At 33.1% G+C, this 23,165-nt stretch overlaps 1 protein-coding gene across 1 annotated transcript; it reads left to right on the forward strand.

Moving 5' to 3' along the window:
• The first annotated feature begins 9,667 nt into the window (after nucleotides 1-9,667).
• On the forward strand, nucleotides 9,668-10,624 carry LOC126695491 (photosystem II repair protein PSB27-H1, chloroplastic). The gene has a single exon (XM_050392249.1). The coding sequence runs from the start codon at nucleotides 9,746-9,748 to the stop codon at nucleotides 10,289-10,291; it is 546 nt and encodes a 181-aa protein (XP_050248206.1). The 5' UTR covers nucleotides 9,668-9,745; the 3' UTR covers nucleotides 10,292-10,624.
• The last annotated feature ends 12,541 nt before the right edge of the window (nucleotides 10,625-23,165 follow it).

The following is a 23,165-nucleotide window of genomic DNA, read 5'->3' on the forward strand; positions in this document are numbered from 1 at the left end:
ACTGTAGATCAAATTGCCGAAACTTTTGTGCCAACTTACATAGCTGGATGTCCACGAGATTGGGCCAGCAATATCCTAGCTTTGAACTATTAATGAGATAGTTACTTAATCATTTGCAAAGCGTTGAGGGTATATAAGGAAACAATGTAATTCAAGATGGATTAGTTCCCATCCAAAAAAAAAAAAATGTAGAGCATTGGTCAAGAGCCTTGTAATTCAACTGGTTGATATCTCTTAATGTATCCATGACATTCATAGTTCAAGTCTCGTTGATTTGAGAAGGCATTTTGGATATATTTGTCAGTTCAACAGGCAAGTTTTAAATAATGAAATAGTTGAGATTATTTTTTGTTGGGAAATTACACTTTATCCCCTCTAAATTATGACTATTTTTACACGTACCCTCTTAAACTATGAGAATGTGAACTTTTCCCATTTAAACTATGACCATTTTTACATTTAACCTCCTAAACTATGAAAATACACACTTTCCTAGACTATTATCTATGAGATGTGGTGCAAGTGTTACACGAGTACTAGTTTAGGAGTGGGGGTAAGTATGCACTCTCATAGTTTAAGGAGGCAAGTGTTATGCTGGTAATAGTTTAAGAGACAAAGTGTGCATTCTCATAGTTTATGAGGGTAATTATAAAAAGGAGTATAGTTCTGGGGTTAAAGTGTAATTTTCCTTAATAAATACATGTATCTAACTATGATACTAGTGTTTTTTCTATGTGTATAGTATAGGGGACAATGATATGTTATAATATGTTATTGCCTATGTTGGGTACATACAAGAATATTTTGTTTTTGGCTCGTAAAAAAGTATGTCTTATCTCTTATTATTTAGTTCAAATTTTTTACTTGACTTGGACATTACTTTATTTAAATTTTGTTTTCATTAACAAGAATTGGCAATACTATCACAAAAATTTGAAGAGAAAGTTAAGGATGTCCCAAGCAAGTTTGAAAAGTTAATATGGTTCTTAAAATGGCTACAAAAGTAGCAAAGTCTAAGGAATTCTTTGTGCATACCTTTGGTTGTTTAATATTTGTTTTGTTGTTCAAGTTTTCTACTCCTTATTTTTATCTTATTTGATGCATCTCTAATCCTGAAAATGCTAAAACTCGGTCTTTGCATAATGAATTCAATCGTGCTACTATTAGTCTTGTCTCTAGTGGAGATCTAGATAATACTCCAATAATAGAGCAAATTTTGAACCTTAGATTGAAAAAGGTTGAAATTCTTAATTACAAAATTTATGATGAGGTATTTTTCATTATTTTTAAGATTAAGTGTTTATGAAAGAGTGGCTGATTATCATATTTTCAAATAAGCATGAAAAACAAAATACCTACTCTAAAAAAACATAAGAGCAAAAGTATAGTCGAAAGAGTGAGATGAAAAGTATAGTCATGGGTTCAAAAATTATTTGGTGCTTATGTAATTAATGGCATTATTTGGTCTCTTTCATAGGAATAATTATAACAATTGAACTATTAAAAAAAAACCTTTAGGCATAACTAATTGAAACCCAAATATACTTAGGAATAGGGGCGGAGCTAGAAATTTAGGTTTAGGGGGGCCGAGGTTAAACTATCTTGTAGTGAGTCACAATTCAAGAAAAACTCAAAATGCTACATATATGTTTTTGTGCATTGGTTTAATCAATGTAATTCTTATTAGCACTTAAAAAAACTAAATGACCAATTAAGTATCTTAAGTTCATTTTCCCTTCTAAGTTTCTCTTAGTCCTTTTAACAACCATAAGTTCAACCATTCAAGAAATTAGATATAAATATAATAATTACGTCTACAAGAAAATATAAAAATTTTAGAATTAAAAATAACAAAATCCTTATAAGCCAATATGAAATTATATATAAAAATACAAGATGACTTTGGTATTTTGAATAAATCTTATCAATTGGTTTAATAAAAATAAAATAAAATAAAATAAAATAGAAGGAGAAGAATACTCTAGTACTTCTCAAGATCTTAAAGTCATTTTTGCTAGTTTCAAATAAGCTCAGCACTCTTTTTTGAGACAAAATTATAAATTTTATGCAAAGAAAAGAAAGAATACAAAGCCAAAAGAATGGCCACACCAAAATAGAGCAGGAAAAAAAAAAAAAAAAAAACAAAGCAGGAAAAATAGCTACAGGTATATTCAGTAATAGAGAGTGACATTTACTAGCAAGTAGCAACAAATGCGGACAATAATCTCAGCTTACAACATAGAGCAATATAATAACAATAAAGAGCGATATCAGCTTACACTAGATCAGAAAAATATATTGAAGCTTGGGAATTGAAAAAGTAGAACTTCTAATCAAGCCAATGGTCTGACATATGAAGGAGTTTCAGCAGTAAAAACTAATAATAAATGAGGGAAAATATTAAACGTGGACAAATGGGGGGGCCAAATAATTTTTCATGTGGGGGCCAGTTCTTAGAAAAATTATTCAAGTATGCAATTTTACCTACTCTAAAATTTTTTTAAAAAACTTTTGGTGGGGCCATGGCCCCCCCAGTCACCAACATAGCTCCACCCATGCTTAGGAATATAGTTCCCAACTCTTTGGCAACATAAAAATGAATAATCAGAAATACTTTTTAATGCAAATTTTCAACAAATACCTTTTATACTATAAATACCTTAGTACTGGATTGTATGTTTGTTCCTTGTAGATATGGAAAAGTTAAAAAAAAAAAAATTGTAAACAATTTAATGCACAAGAAGCTAATGATTTGAAAAGTTCGGATATCGTCTTTTGGAGAGCCAAGTTTTGTTTGCTATTATCTATGTTTATGGATCACTCTTTGTATGCACTCACATGCATTTACATTTCTAATTTCATATTGGTTTGAAATTAGAATACTACCAAATTCCCATCAGCCAATCTGTAAGTTAAAGTTGTCATATACTTTTTGGATTTTGCAATTATACCTATGTTTCAAATTGAAAAGAGATTAGGATATTTGTTTATGTTAACCATTTCTTTAAAATTCTTTCCCTATAGTTGAAATGTTGTATGCGTTTTTTATTTGTGTTTTAGTATGGTTGATGCTAATAGTTTATCGGGGATCTATGACTGATCTCAAAATTTGTGGCTAAGTCGTTTTCATTGTTTGTGAGTATATAAAATATATTTTGTATTAGGTTTATATTAAACATGGTGTGTTTTCTTTTTTGGGTCAATGCTATTCTTTTTTTAATTTATTTTTATAATTCAAGAGTTACATACTTACATTGTCATATATTTCTCATATTTTGCAATTATACCTTTGTTTCAAGCTGAATGGGGATAAGGGTATTTGTTTGTGTTATGACCATTTCTTTAAAATTCTTTCTATGTAGTTGAACTATTTTATATGCATTTTATTTGTATTTTAGGTTGTCTTCAATTAGATACACTAGTTAAAAACTGTGCTTTGTACAATTTTAAGTAGTTAGACTTAACTTTTTCAAAAATAAAAAATAAATAAAATTACAAAGTATAGTTGACTTAACTTAATATAAGTTAACTGATAAAATTTTATCCAACTATAATTTTTTATCCAAATATCTTATTTAAGCACACATTATATTGTTTTTATTGTTGAATCTTCTAGATTGAGTTTGTTGTAGGGTTTTATTTGCAGCTAAACAAGAAGAGCTTCTCACCATGGTTGTTAAGGTTGCTCTTAGTTTGACTCTCATTTTGATCTTCCTTGGCGTAGTTGAAGTAGTTGTTGGAATCCACAATTTTAATAGCTTTACCTTTGCTGGTATCTAATTGCCTAATCACCTAAGCTTCAAATGTCATTTTATTTTTGAGAGTATTGGTTGTAGAGCTTCAAGTAGGCAAGTGATATTAAATGAAGAAGATGATGAACATGGAGATGTTAATTTTTATGTGGAATCTCATAAACAGTCTTTGAAGCTCCACCTAAAGCACAATCTACTAAGCAAAGAAACTGAGTTTGTTCTTAACTTTTAAAAGGCCGTAACTTTTTTATGTTGGCTTCTCTAATTTTGTTATTATTATTATTATTTATTTATTTTTTAATTGTGAAGTGATGAGATGGGTTATGGAAGTCTAATGCAGGTGATGTCAAGTGGGTAAGGAGACACTTTTCATACCACAGGTAAGCAATTCTAAAATAAAAAAATCATATGTCCATAGGTGGGTAAAATGCAATTAACTCTTAAAACTATTTGTAAATATATAACTATTTCTAACAATTTTAAATTGACTCTAGCCAGTGTTAACTTATAAAAGAATCTAACAAGGAAAGTTTTAAAATCTCAATTCATTCAACAATTTCACCTTGACGAAAAATTGTTTATTCGACTAAAAATTTCACACAATGATGAAATCAAGTGTTAAACCCACAATTATGCTAAGGCGGTAATGTAAAAAAAGAAGAAAAAAAAAACTTTTACTGAAAGGTGGGCGCTAACATGGTTAATTAAGCTTGTAGGAACATTGATGTTAATTATAGTTACAAAAATACATTATGCAGGAAAAAAAAATTTAAGTAAAGAGTGATGTTTGAAATACTACACATTTTACTACAAAACTATGTGTCACCAATCACAAAAAAGTGATTCTAGCATTTATTTATTATATTTTTGACATTCACTAATCACATTTATTTTCATATTAGTTTGTAAAGAATATGTAGTAAATTTGTAATATTTTTAACATTTTTCAAAAGCAAAACAATAGGTGAGAGAAGATAGAAATCAAGCTTGAGTATTAGCCAAAGCTTTCATTTGAATATGATTATTATTGGTAGTGGTGGGCAAGGCCTCATGAAAGTCCAATATTCAAATGCCTACGATATTTGGCACAATAGCTTAAGAGCATTCCCATTTGAATATGCCAAAAAAAAAAAAAAAGTATTTTAAATTAGAACACTTTATCTATTTTACATAATCACTTTTTACAACACATTCTACGTCTTATTCTTTATTATACATTCCATTAGAATAATATATTTTCTACGCACACCAACAACAATAATTGAACCCAAAATACCACTACACCACCTCATGGCCAAACATGTCATCGTCCTTGCCACCTGTCACCAAAACCAAACATAATTCGAACCTAGCAACAACCCACCCCAACTCCTACAAAAGCCCACAACCACCAAACAACACACAACAATAATAGATTAAACAACCGCAACAACACATTAGAGACAACACTAAAAATTGCAACAACACTAACGACCACCAAATGGCTAATGACCCACACAAGGCTAGATCAGCGATCACCATAACCACCCATGGCTAGATTGACAATCATTGTCGTAACCCAATGTCAAGATGTTGCCATTACAGATCTAAATAGGAGTGCAAGAGATGAGAAAAAAGCTTTTTAAAGGAGAGAGAGAGAGAGAGAGAGAGAGAGAGAGAGAGAGAGAGAGAGAGAGAGAGAGAGAGAGAGAGAGAGAGAGAGAGAGAAGCTACAATCGTTATTTAAAATAGATGATATTGTAGCAATGTGTATAAATTTGTACAATGATGCATAATGAGATACAAGGCTAATTTTGTCCTTTTTGATGAAAAATATTATTTATTTTGCATAAAATTGGATGAAAATGCTCTAACTGACCATGACAATTATCACGATGAACATGATGCAAACCAAACCTAAAATGACGATAACCCTTAACCCTAAGTCCTACAACTTGCACTTGGTAAAGTCCTTTATTGGCTCATCATATCCAATTACCCAAATCAGCCAAAGTGAAGGACTGAGGGAGTTAATATCATATTGGATGTTGTTTTGGTTTGGTTAGAAAAATGATATATTTCGGTATTATTCAATATTAGTGTATCGTTATTTATATATATGTTTTTGTCTCCATGTGTTTATTTATATATTTACAAACATATAAATCAAAATCAAAATATTTTATAATCTCAAATATTAGTTTAAGTATGTTAACCCAATATATTAGCTTAAATAATATATTTTAGTATGTGTGCGCATGCATGTGTATATATATATGTGTATGTATTTTTAATTTTTAATATTTATTAATTATTTTTATTGTATTTGCTAAAACATCAATACTGGCTAAACTATTTGAAAAATCTCTGATATTGATGGCACACTCTAGTATTTTATCTAGTTCGTTTTAGGTGAGTATCATTATAATACATACCATAGATATGGACCATAAGATCGGTACCGATATGATATTAATTTCTTTGTGAATAATTTTCTTGTAAATCAATTTGGGGCAAAGATCTTCGGATACAAGGCAATGAGATGATTAGCACGAACTTATAAATTACTTTACTTATATAATAGTCCATATGACTGTTCAAATTACTTAATGGGTAATAAAGTACACTTGTATTGTCATTTTATTAAAGCATAATGGTTGAAGAAGATTTCTTCAAACAATTTATGATTTTTTTTTTTCTTTCCTAAAGTGAAAACTTGGATTCAACCCACATGAGTTGAAACCAGGATTTTATCTCAAGCTGAAACCATGGGTTTATCGCATGATTTTAAGCTATACTTGTTCGAATCCTTGCCAAGTTAGCACATACCAACTTTGCTTAAAATTGTAATGTTAAAATAAAATTTCATATTAAAAATTTTCAAAAAGTATCATATTTTCCACTAATGATATCTAAAAATAATACTTTTAAAATTTGTTACTATTAATAAATTTGAAAATATTTTCCAAACCACTCTGCCATACTTATTTATTAAACATTTTGAAACATTATCTTACTCTCTTTTGAAGTTTCAACAAGAAGAAAAGTGGACAGAGACACGGATATCCTCTACCTTTCTTCAAGTCGCTTAGATTTATAATACGACTTTTACATTAAATATCCAGCTACACCAATCAAAAACTAATATCCTTCTTCTAATCTTCTCTTTCCTTGTTGTTTCGTTTGAGGATTGATTGGAACACAAACATTATCTTTTCCGCAACCTTTTCTCATTGCTTTACAAATGCTCTCTATCTTTACAACAAATAGTCTAAAATGTAGGCCCCCCCCTTTTTTTTGTACTTTGTTTTGTAGTTTTCTCCGTTGATAACTTGATGGGCTTCACTGGTCCTCTCTCTCTCTCTCTCTTGGGGAATAAGCTACAATTTAAACTTGAGCTCTTCTCAATTGAATTTATCATCTTCATTTTTATTTTTTTTGTAACCATCATCTTCATTTCAGCTTGAGAAATGATTATTTGTGCTCAATTATTGATCATTACCATATGAAATTGGGATAAGAATCATTTCTTTTAGGTGAATGATAAATACATTATCAATGTCAACTTAAGCTGTAATTGTTAACATTAATATTAATTCATACTCCTCCCTAGCTGTCACCTCTTTTTAATGCCTTTCATTTATTTAACATTAATATTAATTCATACTCCTCCATCGCTGTTTCCTCTATTTTTAATGCCTTTTATTTATTTATTTTTGATAATTCGGGAGACTACAATGCTATTGGCTTTAATGCCTTTTATTGGTTTGGCTGCTCAAGTAGTATTAAACTCTTGTTTTTGTTTTGTTACTTTGTATTAATTGAAACTAGTCTTCTTTTAACTCAGTAGGCAGTTCTTAAATTTAATACAGTAGCTTCTAATCAGGTTGAAAGAATGCTTGAATTATAAATAAATTATTTCTTATATTACTCTTTTTTTTTTTTTTTAAGTTAATTTTATAATTTGATAGTTACCATGGAGTACAAAGAGTTCAAACTTGGACATCTCAAAAAAAAACCACAAAGTTTTTGACTTATATTACTCATCTTTGAGGCAGGTAAAGAATCAATAAACTTACAAATTGACTGCCTTTTCCTGTTTTTCTAGTCAAAAAGAGATGAGCAATTATATTTTTAAAGCATGAGTACAAAATAACAATCATTAAAAGTGGGGACATATTTTGCCCTTAACTTCTTTACGAAGACTGTACACCTTTATCATCCAGTATCTAAAATAAAGAGATTGACACTTTGGTGGGGTTTGTATTATTATTATTTTTTTCAATATTTATATAAACAGAACTGAAACTGAGATTGGAATGGAAATCTTGGGAAAAAATGTCCCTAAATTAAGGTTGAAAGGTGAAATAGCCATATGCTACAAAATGAAGAATCTGGGAGATCAAAACAGGCTGTTCCACCAATCCTAGGACTAAGACTTGAGTTTAATGTTTCATATACATGACACATGTTCAAAAAAGTCATATAATGAAATTCAAATAAAAATTTAATAGTAATGGCATTTTTTTTTATAGTGTTTTAACTTTTATGTCTGTATCTGTAACGCTCCACATCTTCCACTACCCACCTCTTTCAAAATAAAAAAGAGAAAAAAATTCATGTGCTACCCCAAAGTCCCATCCAACATAAGTTTTGTTCCCAATCTTATTCCTACTTAAAATTATGTTAAGAAGTGTTTGTTTGTTTGTTTCAACATCAAGACAAAAACAAAGATTGAAATATTCATCGCCTTATTCTCATTTTTTAGTTCAGCTACTATCACCAAGCCACAATATCTTCTAATTCTTTATTTATTTATTTTTTTGTCATTGGACTACAAACGAGGACAATCCTTCCACTCCCAAATCAGAATTGGAGACGCCCTTCGTTTCTATCAAGAGGGCAATGTCTTCGTCAACAAAAAAAAAAAGAAAAGAAAAAGAGTGATGTCATTAAACTACGAGTAATGCTAGAGATTAGAAACACATAAAATAATACAATTTTTATCAAAATTCTTTATGTGACGAGTGTAGAAGTGTTATGGTAGGTTTATATGAGAACACATATCTATTACTCATAATTTGTCACGTGATAAGTTGCGACAAAAATGGTACAATTTTATATATTCTGATCATTATTTTAAACAGCTTGCCCATTCCAAAAAAGAAAAAGGAAAAAAAAAAAAAAAGGGGGGGGGGGGGGGGTGGTGTTTGAAAATTTGTATCGATTACGGGAAAATCCCTTGAAAGACTCAAGACTTTTGACGCATTCGACCAGTCTCGTACCATTTTAGGCATTCCTTAATCCTTTACCTAAAGAGGTTCAAGTGTTCAACTAAGTCCACCACTTCTTTCACTGGCCCATGAATACGCATGCCTCTCCACAGAATTGGATTGGAATGTTTGTAGTCGAAGACTTGGGGGACATGACACATTTGCATAACCTTAAAAGACCCAATGAATCCCATTTTAGGCCCAAAATTTATATAGATTTTTTTCGGGTCCTTTCTAAACTCTTTCATTTACGATCTCAGCCCACCAATTTAACATCACCTTAGAGATCTTGAATCAAATTCCTCCCCTATATAAAAAATAAAAATTCTTTTAATTTAAAATTTCTACCCATCTATAGAAGCCTCCTCCTCATGGGCCTTGAACTCTTTTTTTTTTTTTTTTTATGGGGCATGGGCCTTGAGCTCTTACTTTTCAAAAACTGGGACAGTTAATTTATATTTACTCTTCCTCCTTTGCCTATTTACTATGGCCAAGGTTTTGAGTTTTGAGAAAGGTAAATATAGATCTCAACCTCAAGGACACTAGCTTGCAGCTGATCTGTATCTAACACGAACATCTCAAATCAATCTCATTGGGTCTTTACTATTTTCTCATCCATAAAAACCAAACAAACTAAGATAAGGTGATAAGCCCACGTGGCAGAAACCCAGTTCCCCTCCCTAACTAAAAACACCCATCACCCTCTTCCTCCATTTCTCTTTCACCACACAGCCAGAAACCATGGCATCACCAACCCTATTAACTCCAACCTCCAAACCAACACCACTCTCTCCTCTCAAACCCAAATTCACCACCACCATCACCAGCAGCTCTTCCACCCCCACCACCACCACCACCAACACTGCCGCCACCTCCTTTCAACCTCGCCGCCGTGAATTCTTGTCACTAGCCACCACCATCCTCTCTCCTGCATGGCTCTTTCCAATGACTCCAGCAGCACTAGCTGCTTCAGACGAAGAGTACGTAAAAGAGTCAGAAGAAGTAATCAACAGGGTCAGAAACACCATTAACATGGACAAGACTGACCCTAATGTGGCTTCTGCAGTGGCTGAGCTAAGAGAGACTTCAAATTATTGGGTGGCTAAGTATAGGAGGGAGAAATCTTTGCTTGGCAGGGCTTCATTCCGGGACATATATTCAGCTCTCAATGCTGTTTCGGGACATTATATTAGTTTTGGCCCAACAGCACCTATTCCGGCAAAGCGGAAGGCAAGGATTTTGGAAGAGGTGAACACTGCCGAGAAGGCCTTGTTGAGAGGAAGATAAAGAGAAGTTAGTAACTAATGGAGGAAGTTTTTTTTTATTTTGGCCAAATTTTTGGGTTTTTTTTTTATTTGCTATTCCATTTTTAGTATTCGAATATCATTTTGCTTGAATTTGATCAGTTACAGCATGAAGTTCACTTTGTGAACTATTGGGGGGAATTCTACAAATAAATGATAGAGTCTATTTCATTGACATGAAAAATTTGAGATGTGCATGTTTTAGTAAGGACATATGCTCAACCATGCCCGAGGGGCGTGTGTAGTTTCTGGCATGTCAATTAGCAATCTCACTGTTCATACAGAATGAAATTTACTATTCTCAATTTTCGATTTATGAGTTTTTTTCAATTAACCTTTTCTTTGGGTAGAAGTGGCTACAATCTTGGATGAAAATTTGTTTAGCAGGGGTTTCTTAGTACTGGGGTAGAGACTCTGCTCTCCTCCTTGGGGAGGGGTTTTTATATAGAGTATATTTTACCAATATATTTATTAATAGTTATGTTGTCAAGTGCATTGTAATTGAGTGCCTAACATGCTCTCATTTATTAAGAAAACTAGGATTCAAATCCTTCTCTCCATGGTAATAATTGTTAAATTATTAAAAAATAATCAAAATTTTTTTAACATCTTATTGAATTGGTAATTTTTTGGATAAGTGTATCGTCACTTTTCATGTGAGTTTGGAACAACTTTATTTTACATTAAATACAATGCAATGGCTAACACTTGTGAATTTTATTTGATTCCCTAAACTTATGGTACTCAGCAAGAGCCTTATAGTTTAATTTGTTGGCACCTTGGTGTTTCTAATAGAAACATCTAGAATTTAAACCCCTAAAGTTTGGAGGTCTTTGAATTTTACACCTTGAAATCTTAGAATTTGGATTTTACTTCCTAAAGTTACATTTCGTTTGTCTTGGCATTTCATCTGTCCATATTTTCTGTTGAGTGTTACATAAGCTTGTCACGTGTGTTTAGTTCGTCCAATAAATTGACGCCATTAGGAGTGTAGTTTGCAAACAAAATATATATAATATAATGTCTTTGACTTTTTGTTAACTTCTTCTAATGTTGCCACAAAAGTTTTTGAGGTAGAATTTTACAACATTCTATTTAATTGCTTCACTAGAATATTTTCAAATCATATTTCCATTAAATAGTGAAATAGACAATTCCATATACATTCTTATTATAATAAAATAGGCAAAAAAAATTCATATTGTGTTAAAATTTTCTGTTCAATTCTTGGGTTATTGTTTGTTAAAAATTAAAAAAGAAAGAGAGGTTGTAGGAGGCAAGGGATTTGGAAGGAAGGAAGATGAAAATTTTGTTTCACTAAACTTATCAAAATTAAAAATTATAAAGGAAGAGTAGTCTTAGCAAGCAACATTGCAATGGATTGGGATAAGATCCCCTCTCATTTAAAACCTCTAATTACCTCAAATTTTTAGTTTGATGAAAGACACGTGACGTTTATTTAATTTTGTGGTTTACATGGCTGCTTTTAGAGCATTGAATTTTTTAGTTGTCACATGTCTTACGCTTATATTCAAATTAGAGAAAATGAGAGTATTTAAATAGGAGATAATCTTTTTTCCTAGGGATTAGGAAGAAGGAGAAAGTACAATTTTATGTGTCTTCTGCCGTCTTATGTGTCTTATCTCAATAGCAAGTTTTGTAAATAAAAGAACCACACACACACACATATATATAAGAGGATTCCTCTATTTCAACTAGATTTTTATGTGGTTTAAAATTACCCTCATTAATGAAAGGTAACTTCATTTAGAAATAAGATCATAAATGTTAAATAACAAATTTCATTATGAATTCAAAAAATAGAACTCCCCTAAAATTTAGGATTTTTTTCCCTTAGTGTTCAAAAAAGAAATTACAGTTACTATTTATCTCTAAAGTTTATCATTTTTATTTGTTTGAAAAATAAGAATGTATATTTTTAAATTATAATATATGCAAATTATTAATTTTTACTTAAAAAAATAAAAGAGTTTCAAGTACATGTGTAAGCGCATGCTCAAGGCTAGTGTATGTGTATATATATATATATATATATAAAAGAGTTTTGTAAATAGATTCATTGTTCACAAATTTAGACACAGAACCCTTTCTGTATTGAATTACCCTCCTTTGTGTAACCTTCTTTTCTTTTATTGGCACTATGTAATTTTCTTCTTCCTCCATCACCATGGGTCCATGACCAGGAGATAGCCACGGAGGAGGTTGTAAAAAGAAACAATTTCAATGATTGACGTGCTTCCTATTTCATGTTTAATCTCTGGCCCAACTTCTGCACAATAATTCTTATGAGAATGAAAATAACTAGTTTGCGAAAACTAGCCCACAAAACAGCTGTGGATATTGCATACTACGAGCTCAGTTACTGATTTCCCTTTGAATCCACTTTTTGCAGAGGCGAGTCGAGAGACCTTAGCCCATGGGTGATTGGGTTAGGTCCAAAATCTTAAAATTAGGAAAATTGCTAATTGTTTCCACGTACCAAGTAAAAGCTGCAAATTCATAAAGAGGAATGAAATTGATTTACAAATAGTACAGGCCCACGAGCAACCTCATGGCTTAGGGCCTAAAAACGTTTTTAATACATTTTGAACATTCTTCAAAACGAATTTTTCTTTATCTGATATGATGGCCTTATCTTGAACTTAAGAAACCGTTGTGGATAAACTAGGCCAAGAAAAGAAAAATTGTTGTTTTTTCTAAAGCTTTGTGGAAATTATGACAGGAACAAGATTTAGTGGATAAAAGCACAAGTTTTCTTACTCTCGCAATTTTTGACCTTATCCAATTAGGCCAACAGACAATATTTGACCCTTTTGTGTGTATGTTTGTGGTTCCTTGTTTAACCAATCCTTCAGAATTCAGAGCTTAACATTAATATAGTATAATATTTTTCTTAGTATTTAAAATTATGCAGGAAAAAAAAAACAAAAAAACAAAAGTATGAATGCATAATATATAGTGAGTCAGTGACCGAATAAGTTGCATACATTTGTAGCTTTGTAAGCATAGTTGTGCAGCCCATTGATAACTCTTTTGGGCTATATAGATAATAGGTTAGGCTTTCTAAAGTCCTCCCGTGGGGGACCATGTTTAGGTGGCTGTTTACAATCTTTGTATTTACTGGTGGGTCCGAACTCCAAATGTTTGATAGCCATGTCGGAGGAGAGCCATGTCGGTTTCCTCCGACATGGCTATCAAAGAATTATATTATATTACATTATACTTTATTTATTTAATTCTTTTAATTTTATATATATATATGGGTCATTTTATGATATCCACCTATTTTTTAAGCGGGTACTATATCCATCCAAATCTTAGTCGTTTATTTTTATTATTTCAATCATGACCATTTACTTAAGTTTAGTAGTAATATAATATAATTGTTACTAAACGAAGATTTGAACCTTTAGTTCTTCTTATAAAGAAAACCGATTTATACCACTAAGTTACATTCTAGGATTCTAGGATTTAAAGAGATTGGAAGAGATATTAGGTTTCATTCTAGGATTTCATTTACCAGTATTATGACCAAAATGGACTCTTGCTTCCATCATTTCTTCCAAATGGATGTTTCAATATCTTCTTGTCATTTATTTATTCACACTTCCCATTTTTTTTTAAATTAAAAAAAAAAAAAAAGGAGACAAGGTGCCTTTAAATAGAAATAAATAATTGTTTTGATGGAGCCTTCATTTCTACCTCTAATGGATATTGGCTGTTGATACATGATTCAAGCCATTAATATTAATTTTCTTTCTATTCTATTTTTTTATTTTATTACCTTTATTACTACTATTACCAAATAATAATAAAAACGACCGCAGATGCAAATAGTTAAAAAAGGGATGCAAGTCTCACAAATAACCTCCATGGAACTTTCATGTTTTAAGGATATATATACCACATGGGTGATATATGTAATTTACCTTACAAATTTTCAATAATAGTTTAGCACTCACAATGATAATATTGCAATCACAAGAATATCAGAAAAATCCAACAAATAGTATAAAAAAAAAAATCAACAAGCATTTGGTGACAAAGTGAGGTTTATATTTATTTATTTATTTTGAAGAATAAAAAAACACTTAGAGAGCAACATACCTCACTAGAAAATTTACTGTAGTAACCTATATTTCCAAACCTTTGTTACAACCTATATTTCCAAACCTAGCAAATTAATGATTTGTTTGCATCCCATCAGAGTAGCTCTAGAACTTTGGATCTCTTCTATAGAATATCCACCATGAACGAACTCGATCATTCGCAGTAATTCGGATTTTAATGATCACTTTACACTTAATGAGCCTTCTAAACTTAGTGATCTTCAAGCAACATATGTTTTCTCACATGCAAATTGTCAACACAAACCTAGCTAAAAGGCTAAAACTTAACAATTGATGGTAGCAAAAACGAAATTTTTACAAGGCAACTGTTGTCTAGAGATTGGTGGACGTCAATTGTCTTTGTCACATTGAATTCCATTATGTGCCGAGCGTATTGATCAATATTTATTGTACTATTGCATAAATTAGTACACAACAACCACTTGTTCCCTAAAGACTCAAATATCAAGCCATTCTGATCCATTATAAGCATTTTTAACCTATTTTGGTGGGCAAAAAATTCTTTCAGCTCGAAATAGAATTTGGGTTAAGTTTTAATTTTATTTTAAAAAATATATATATTTTGGGTGTTTTGGTAATTTTTTGTCTCCCAAATCAAACCAAATCTCTTACATTTCAATTTTTAATAAGTTATTTATTTATTTTTTTTAAAGATTAATTCTGAGATTAGAATATGATAGGATTTGGTTACTGTTCATTATTCTTTAATTGTTATAAACCTTTTATAATTGATAATGAGATGTGATGAATGATTTAATTCTTATATTTATTTTATAATAAGTTTATATAGTAGCATTTATGATATAATGACAATCTTGAAACAATACACATCAATACTGAAACATTATGTTTTAGTGACCCATCAAAAATGATCCTAGAAGACTAAAAATGATATTCAAAACTTTGGTCACAATACCTTTATATAGTGCAGCAGTACTCAAGGTGTTTCACTTTCATGTATAAACTGCTTTGGGGAATAAATAAAAACTTATCTTTTTGTGTTGTAAAACTTATCAAAGAAACCACCATTACCATAAAGTCAATTGGAAAGACTCGGTGATGTCTAGGCCACCAATTGGCACGTCAGCCAATTATGGGCGATAAACAAGAAGACTAAAATACTTGAAAATCTTGCTGGTTTAATTGATTTCCGGAAATTGTGCCAGGAACTGAGTAAGAGAAAGATATTGTCAAGAACTTTTTGTTGCTAGTTCTTGACCTGATCCAAGTTCTTGACCTGATCAAAATGTACATTCACTCACGTATCACTATAACCTTGTCAACGAGCTCATCAGCTAGCCCTTCTTCAATGACTTTATATGATCATCATTAATTTTTTTTTTCAAGTGATGGGGAAATTTGAATTCCAATTATCCTCATTGATAATTTGATATTATGTTCATATTAGTATTATTACTTTACAATAAAAAGAAAATTGTAAAAAGTTTACTGAAAATCATAATTAATCAAAGAGCAAAATATCTAACCAAATAAAGCTGAAATTAAGTGAGAGCACGTGAAATTATTAATGGACAAAGCATGTAATGGAAAATCCACCCCTTCCCGGCCTCACTATTCACTAATCCCTTTCTCATTGAAATATTTGACTAAGGAGATGGCTTTGAAGTTTGAAGTGACTTTTTCTGTATTAAATTTTACAAGGGTGTTAAATGGTCAATGGTCATGCTCAAATTAACAGGATTATGGAAGCCATGTTCTTCCCCTAATATATTAAAGTTAACTTTTCCATCTTCTAAATTTCCTGACATAAGAAAGGTTTTAAGCAATATAATCCCATTAAATGCGGGAACAAAATATTATTTCAATGAATGTGAATCATGTGATTAAAAAATGCAATATTAACCTAAAGTCTAGCAGTGGAGGGGCTTGACAAAATGTTGACTTTGTTTTTCCCCCCATTTAGTCGTGCTTGGAATATGACCTTTTGTGAAAGCATGTTCTGCAGGAGAATTTAGAGGTTTTTGGGTAAAAAACAAGAGGTGACTGGTGACACTAGTACACTACTGAGTACTAAGAGACAGTGTGCTTTCATTTTCTTATGATGAGCTCTCCATTTTATTTCTTGTGGGCTATCAGACTCAGCTTCAGGAGCTCTCCATTCAGTCTCTCCAATCCAATTATCGCATGACGTATCGTATTTATCACACTTAGGCTCTCGTAATAATTCCAGCGTGAGAGAGAAGAGAGAGTTTTGATAAAAATCTTGACAAATTAAACTCATTGTCAATAAATATATTTTCTAATGTAAAGTAGGAGTTAAGTTCCTTATTCAACAATAAGATAATTATGATATAATTAACTAGTCATTGTCCTGCGTGATGTGCCTGTTGCTATAAGTTTATGTAAAGAAAATAGTGAGTCAAGAAACTGAAAGAAAGAAAAAGAAAAAGAAAATTGTAAGTTGATTTTTTAATTCATTTTTATTTTTATTTTAAAATTAGGAATTAATATTGTAAGGACACAATTTGTAACGACCCATAATAATGTTGGGTTTGCTCGTAAAAATGCCCAAATAATATCACTTATAGAGCGTGGGTTTGAAAGGCTAGGTCTTGATCACCGAACGGTAGTTCGGGTTGGCTCTAGTCAGTGAATCTCGTCCGAGGAGTCTGGGGAGCTCTATGCTCGTCTTATTCTCCTCGTTTCTAGGACACCATGGCTGGGAGGACGGGTTGTCCCCCCCCCCCCTTGCTCACACTGCCTCTCTTATCCTTTTATATTGGCATTTATCCTCTCACTAGCGTCCACGTGCAAGCTCAATTTCTCAGGATTTATGATCTGTCCTGTCAGCCCATACCTAGAGTGGTTGGGGGTGGTTGTAAAAGCTGAAGGGCATGGCTCTGTCAGGTGCAGAGTATTGAATGGCAGTAATGACAGCTTTCCCCTTGTCTTTAGTCGTTATACTATCCAGCGTCTCCTTCTCTATTGACATAGATATTTTAGATTTTTTCCCAAACTGTTCCTATACCGTTTTTGCCCTTTCTTCCAAGGAGACCTCGGATATGCTGAGGACAGAATCATCCTCGACTGTATCTCAAGACTATTTGGACTTTTATTACCCATCCTCGGCTATATCCTTCCTCGGCTTGGGCCTTGGGTCCCAATGTAAAAATGGGCCAGGACCACAAATTATTGGGCCCCACAAATATATATATATTTTAATTTTTTCTGTAAAAAAAATATAATTTTTAAAATTTTTTGACATGGCTTTTTTAAATAGAAATCAAAATATTTTATTATTATTTTAATAGACATATGACATGTCAATAATTAGTATGCTAACTATACAATCCGTTAATCACATAAGTATTTTTCATTAGTGAATTGATTATAGAGACCAAAATGATGATAACTCCAAAAATGCAAGAATTAAAATGATGTTTTCATTTAAAATTAAATAGATGTAGGTGACCAATAAAATGAAACTCAATAATCGGTGACAACTGTCTTTTGTTCACCTTTTCCCATACTGACAAGAGTATGCACATGGCACATTTGGGCACAAGATGATACACGTGTCGCTAGCCCAGGGTTGGGGATACGAAAAATCCAGTGTTAACAGCCCTTTCATTGCTTAACCCATTTGATTTACAACATTATGCATTATATAATGAGAATACTCTGCTAGCAATTCCATGACACTTGTTATTGTTTACACTCTTATTCTGATTTTGAGAAACATATCAAATTTAAGATTGGATAGATGATAAACTACTTTCTTTTCATCCGCTCTCTTATAAATTGTTTCTATTTCAAGCAGGGTTATTAACTACTTGCAATTGTGGTTGGAGTTGAAGGGACAGCGGGGTGCGACCGGGGTTGGATTATTGTTGGCTTGCCTCTGTCCTTTCGGCTATTCGGACGAAATAAACTTGCATGGGACAAGCATGTTGGAATGATGTAAGATGGAGGTATTTTGTCATTCTTAATGAGATAATTTAACATTGATGAAATAAATACAAGAGAAACAAGGAAGCTGTAGTAGTGAGAGTGCTAATAAACGAGTGTTTTGATGATTGTAACAAAATATGTAAAAAAAAATTAAATTATAAATAAGACAGGTATAAAATATTAAATGATATGTATAAATATATTCTAAATAAAAATAATATACATACTTGAGGTGGGACGGAAAGGGCGAAATCTGTCTTCTCATCATGGAAAAACCGTTGGAACAGAGTGGGGGCAAGATGGGGCATTTTTGTCATTCCAATATTCGGTTCAAGTTCAAGGTTGTACTGCCCAAAAGAAAAACAAGTGAAGTAAACGGCAGTGGACCCATTGCAATAGTGAACAAATATATGTATATATATATATATATATATATATATAATATGTATAGATACATTTTTATATTGTAGTACATTTTATATATTTTATCCTTCTGGATAAACAGTTGGCTGGCAATATTTCAGTGGTACAATTGCACTTCAAGTGGTAAATACCTTGTACTACTAAATAATTGAAAGAGATTAGTTTCTGGTTCTCCAACCTAAAACAAATAGTGAAAAGATTTAAATTTATTATCCAAGACTCTCAAAGAGTGCTTAATTAATACATATATAAGCATCTTAAATTTTAATGCATAAAAGAGACGTTGACATCCCACTTAGACATTTGGATACAGTTTATTTTGCTGAAAATTGAAAATAATAAAAAAGTTACTGTTCACCCGTGGGTTATTATTCATTTGCCTACTTACACTGTTCATATCCCATAAATAGTGTAGGAGACGCTCGTCAAAAAAAGAGAAGCAAAAACACCAAACGTTAAACGCAATCAACTATCCAAACGGTGCTTAACGTTTATCTGCCTCTGAATTATGTTTATATTCTTTTCAAAGTTCACATTGATCATGGAGTCACACAATTTGGTTGTTGACTTTCAACCACAAAGTCCGACCATTAATTGGGCATGCACTTGATGCAACATGCCAAATGGACAGTGGTAGCATTATCATAACTTCATGTTCCTATAATTTCACTTCCATGATTGCTTAAATGTGGTGCCTGTTGCAAATTTGCAATGCACAGTACCTTTACAGAATACAAATGTAAGAGTAAATGACATCCACACATGTACGGAGAGATTAGTTTTGATTATAACTAATTATTTCTATACCTTTACGGCTTTGCCATTATCCTATACAGTTTTTGTTAGTATCTTCTTGGTATGACTAAGTAATTTTTAGGTATTTTTGGAATACGAAAAATGATGCACTTTTTTTTCACATTTATAGTATGATCTATTCACTAAATTTTATGGTAACGTCCATCACGAATATGAGAGAAGCAAGCACAATTTTTCCCTACTCCAAAGTACCTGGGCATAGACATCTATGCAATTTTGTTTCCTTGGTAGTATTTATAACACATCGTCCATGCCATGATGTCAATAGCTTATACAATTTGACTCAAATTTTTATTTGGATTGGGTCGTTTATTTTAGTAATGGAAAAGAGTTATTATGTATCAAATCGGCTTAATTTTAGACGTGGTAGCTTATATGTGCTGACACTAGACACACCATTTTTTTTTTGAGATAAATGCTAGAAAATATTATTAAAAAGAAAGAAAGGTCAAACCCAAAATACAAGTATAAACCCCATAACTCAAAACCGGGGGACAAAAAAACCAGACACGCCAAAAGAAAACTATTACCCTATTACAATAAAGCCAAGGGCCCTATCAACCAGAAGCAAAAAATCAGTCATCCTATTGAGCAGCAACCAAATGTTGATACTCGTCTAGATAACCAACAGCACCATCAAAAATAACCTTTGGATGAAGTTGGATCTTCTCAAAATAAAACTTGTTTCGAGCATTCCAAATCCCCCATGAAATAACAGCCCATTTTTCTAGATCTTGTTGAGATAAACGGCCAACCATCTGATGAAACAAACCAAACACATCCTGAGCCGAATTGGAGCACTTCTGAATCCGTCCATGACATAGAGCCCAAACATTCCTAGCCAAAGGGCATTCCCATAGAAGATGACCCGCTGACTCCATTTGCTAGCAACATAGCTCACACCTGGGGTCTACCCGCACCCGACGCCGGTGAAGGTTATCACGTGTGGGCAGAATATCGGAGCATGCCCGCCAAACGAATGTACGTACCTTTGGGGGTACATTCAAAGCCCAAATTTTCTTCCATGTAGCACGGTCTAATCTAGCAGCCGAGTGCTCCGCATGCACACAATCTGTAAGCTGGAGAGCAACTTGATACGCAGACTTAACAGAGAAGACCTGATTCTTATTTTCCTTCCACACGAGCTCATCTCTACGATACCTGTCCAGAAGTGGTACGGCCAGAATCTCCATTCGCGTTCTATGATCAAAGAGATCAAAAATCTTCTCCCGGTCCCATTGTTTGGTGGTGCTATCAATCAATTCACAAACCCGCAGATCTGGTTGCTCTTCCCCAAGGAAATGGGGTCTGTGTGGCAGCCAATGATGGGTAAGCACACCAATATGCCTTCCATCCCCTACGCGCCAGTATGCCCCCTCCTTGAGAACATCCCTAGCAGCCAATAGGCTTTGCCACACATAAGAGGGGTTAGAGCCCAAAACAGCATCCATAAAGGAGCACTCCGGAAAATATCTAGACTTGTAAACCCTATAGAAAAGAGAATGAGTGTTGTGAAGGAGTCGCCATGCTTGTTTAGCCAGCATTGCCATGTTAAAAGCTTGTATGTTACGAAAACCCATACCACCGTTGGCCTTAACAGTACACAATTTTTTCCAATTAATCCAATGGATTTTCTTCTCATCCTTCGTCTGCTCCCACCGTTATTTAGCTAGGATGGAGTTTATCGAGTCACATAACGCCTTAGGAAGTTTGAAAATACTCATCGAATAGGTAGGAATGGCTTGTGCAACTGTTTTTATCAGAACTTCTCTCCCCGCTTTCGATATAAACTTCTCCTTCCACCCCAAGACTCTCTTGTTTATTTTTTCGTGAAGCTCTCTAAAGGTGTTAACCTTCGACTTACCTCCAACCATGGGCAAACCCAAATATTTTTCACAATCCTCCATAATTCGTGCTCCTAACATTTTGAAATCTTTGTTTAATCTTACTAAAGACAAAATCAGCATTTTAAGACCTAAGGACAAAATCGTATTTTTGATCACTGTATTTAAAAGGCGTAAATGCACTTTTAGTCCCTACATTTTGACGTTTTTCCATTTTAGTCCCTACATTTTATTTTTTCCACTTTTAGTCCCTAAATCAATTAACACGTTCCATTTTGGTCCTTTCCGTTAGCCCACTACCGAAAATTGCTTAGGTGGCAGCCGGAAGGATTAAAATAATAATAAAAATGCCACATCACCAATGACACATCAGCATATAAATTTAAAAAATTAATTTATTAATTTTAACAAAATTTAAAAACATAAAAACAAAATTTAAAACATAAAAATACATCAGAAAATCAAACCAAGAACACAAATTCAAAATTAAACCCATTGAATCAAACTAAACCCATTGAATCAAATTAAACCCAAGAACATCCATCATCAGTCATCAGCTTACAACCCAGAAAATCATCTTCTCTCACTCTTCTTTCTTCTTTATTCTTTCTTGGACTCTCTCTCTCAATTTTTTGGCAGTGGATTGGAGGGACTGTGGATCAATGGGTCTTGTGATTTGGGTGTAGTGGGTTAAGATTTTAGCTGGTGGGTTAAGATTTTGGTCAGTGGGTAGCGATTTGGGTTTCAATGGTGGTGGCTGGCCGATTTAGGTGGTAGTTGGGTTGGTGATTTTCGGTTTGCGATCTGGGTTTCGGTGTGTTGGTCTTGTGTTTCGGTGGTTGTGATCTAGGTTGGTGGTTTTCGGTTTGCTCACTGTTTGCATGTATTTTGCTCGTCGTTTGCTCGCTGTTGGTTTGTCGTGGGTTTGCTCGCCGTGGGTTTGCTCGCCGTGGGTTTGGGTTTTGTTTGTTGTGGGTTTGGGTTTTGCTTGGTGGAGACCATGGGTTGCTTTTTCAAAAACTGCCAACCAAACCTAGAAACTGCCATGCCACCGCCACACAACCCACCTCTACCATATGACCCACACATCCCAAAACTTCCACCACACGACCCACACGGCCCATAACCTCCACAACCCGCCTACCTCCACCATGCCAACGCTAATCTGCACGCCCTATAGAAACCCTAAATGTCGATCTCCACTACGGCAAAGGCCGATCTCCATGCCCCAAATGCTGATCTTCAAACAACCAAAACCTAAACACCAATCTTGACACCATCCGCTGATCTGTAATGAGAGAGAGAAGGAAGGAAGAGAGGGAAGACAAATAATAAGAGTGGGTGGTGGCTTGCAGTGGACTGTGACAGTGGGTCCGGCCATGGGTGGCTCTAGTGATGGTGTTCATGACCATGGGTTTCAGCCTTGAAGAGAATGGGTTTGAAGAGAAGAGAGAGCAACACGAGAGAGAGAGAGAGAAAGAGAGAGAGAGAGAGAGAGAGAGAGAGATGAGATGAGAGAATGAAGAGAGAGAAAAAAAAAGTCACCACAATTCTGGGTTTTTTGTGTGTTTGATTCAAATTGATGTATTTTTATGTTTTAAATTTTGTTTTTATGTTTTTTAAATTTGTTAAAATTAATAAATTAATTTTTTAAATTTATATGCTATGTGTCATTGGTGATGGAACGCGTTAATTGATTTAGGGACTAAAA

The sequence above is a fragment of the Quercus robur genome, chromosome 8, assembly GCF_932294415.1.
Source record: "Quercus robur chromosome 8, dhQueRobu3.1, whole genome shotgun sequence".
Classification (NCBI taxonomy): Eukaryota; Viridiplantae; Streptophyta; class Magnoliopsida; order Fagales; family Fagaceae; genus Quercus; species Quercus robur.

What these genes read in the sequence shown, in the direction of transcription:
- LOC126695491 (XM_050392249.1), top strand. Translation starts at nt 9,746, where the DNA reads ATGGCATCACCAACCCTATTAACTCCAACCTCCAAACCAACACCACTC.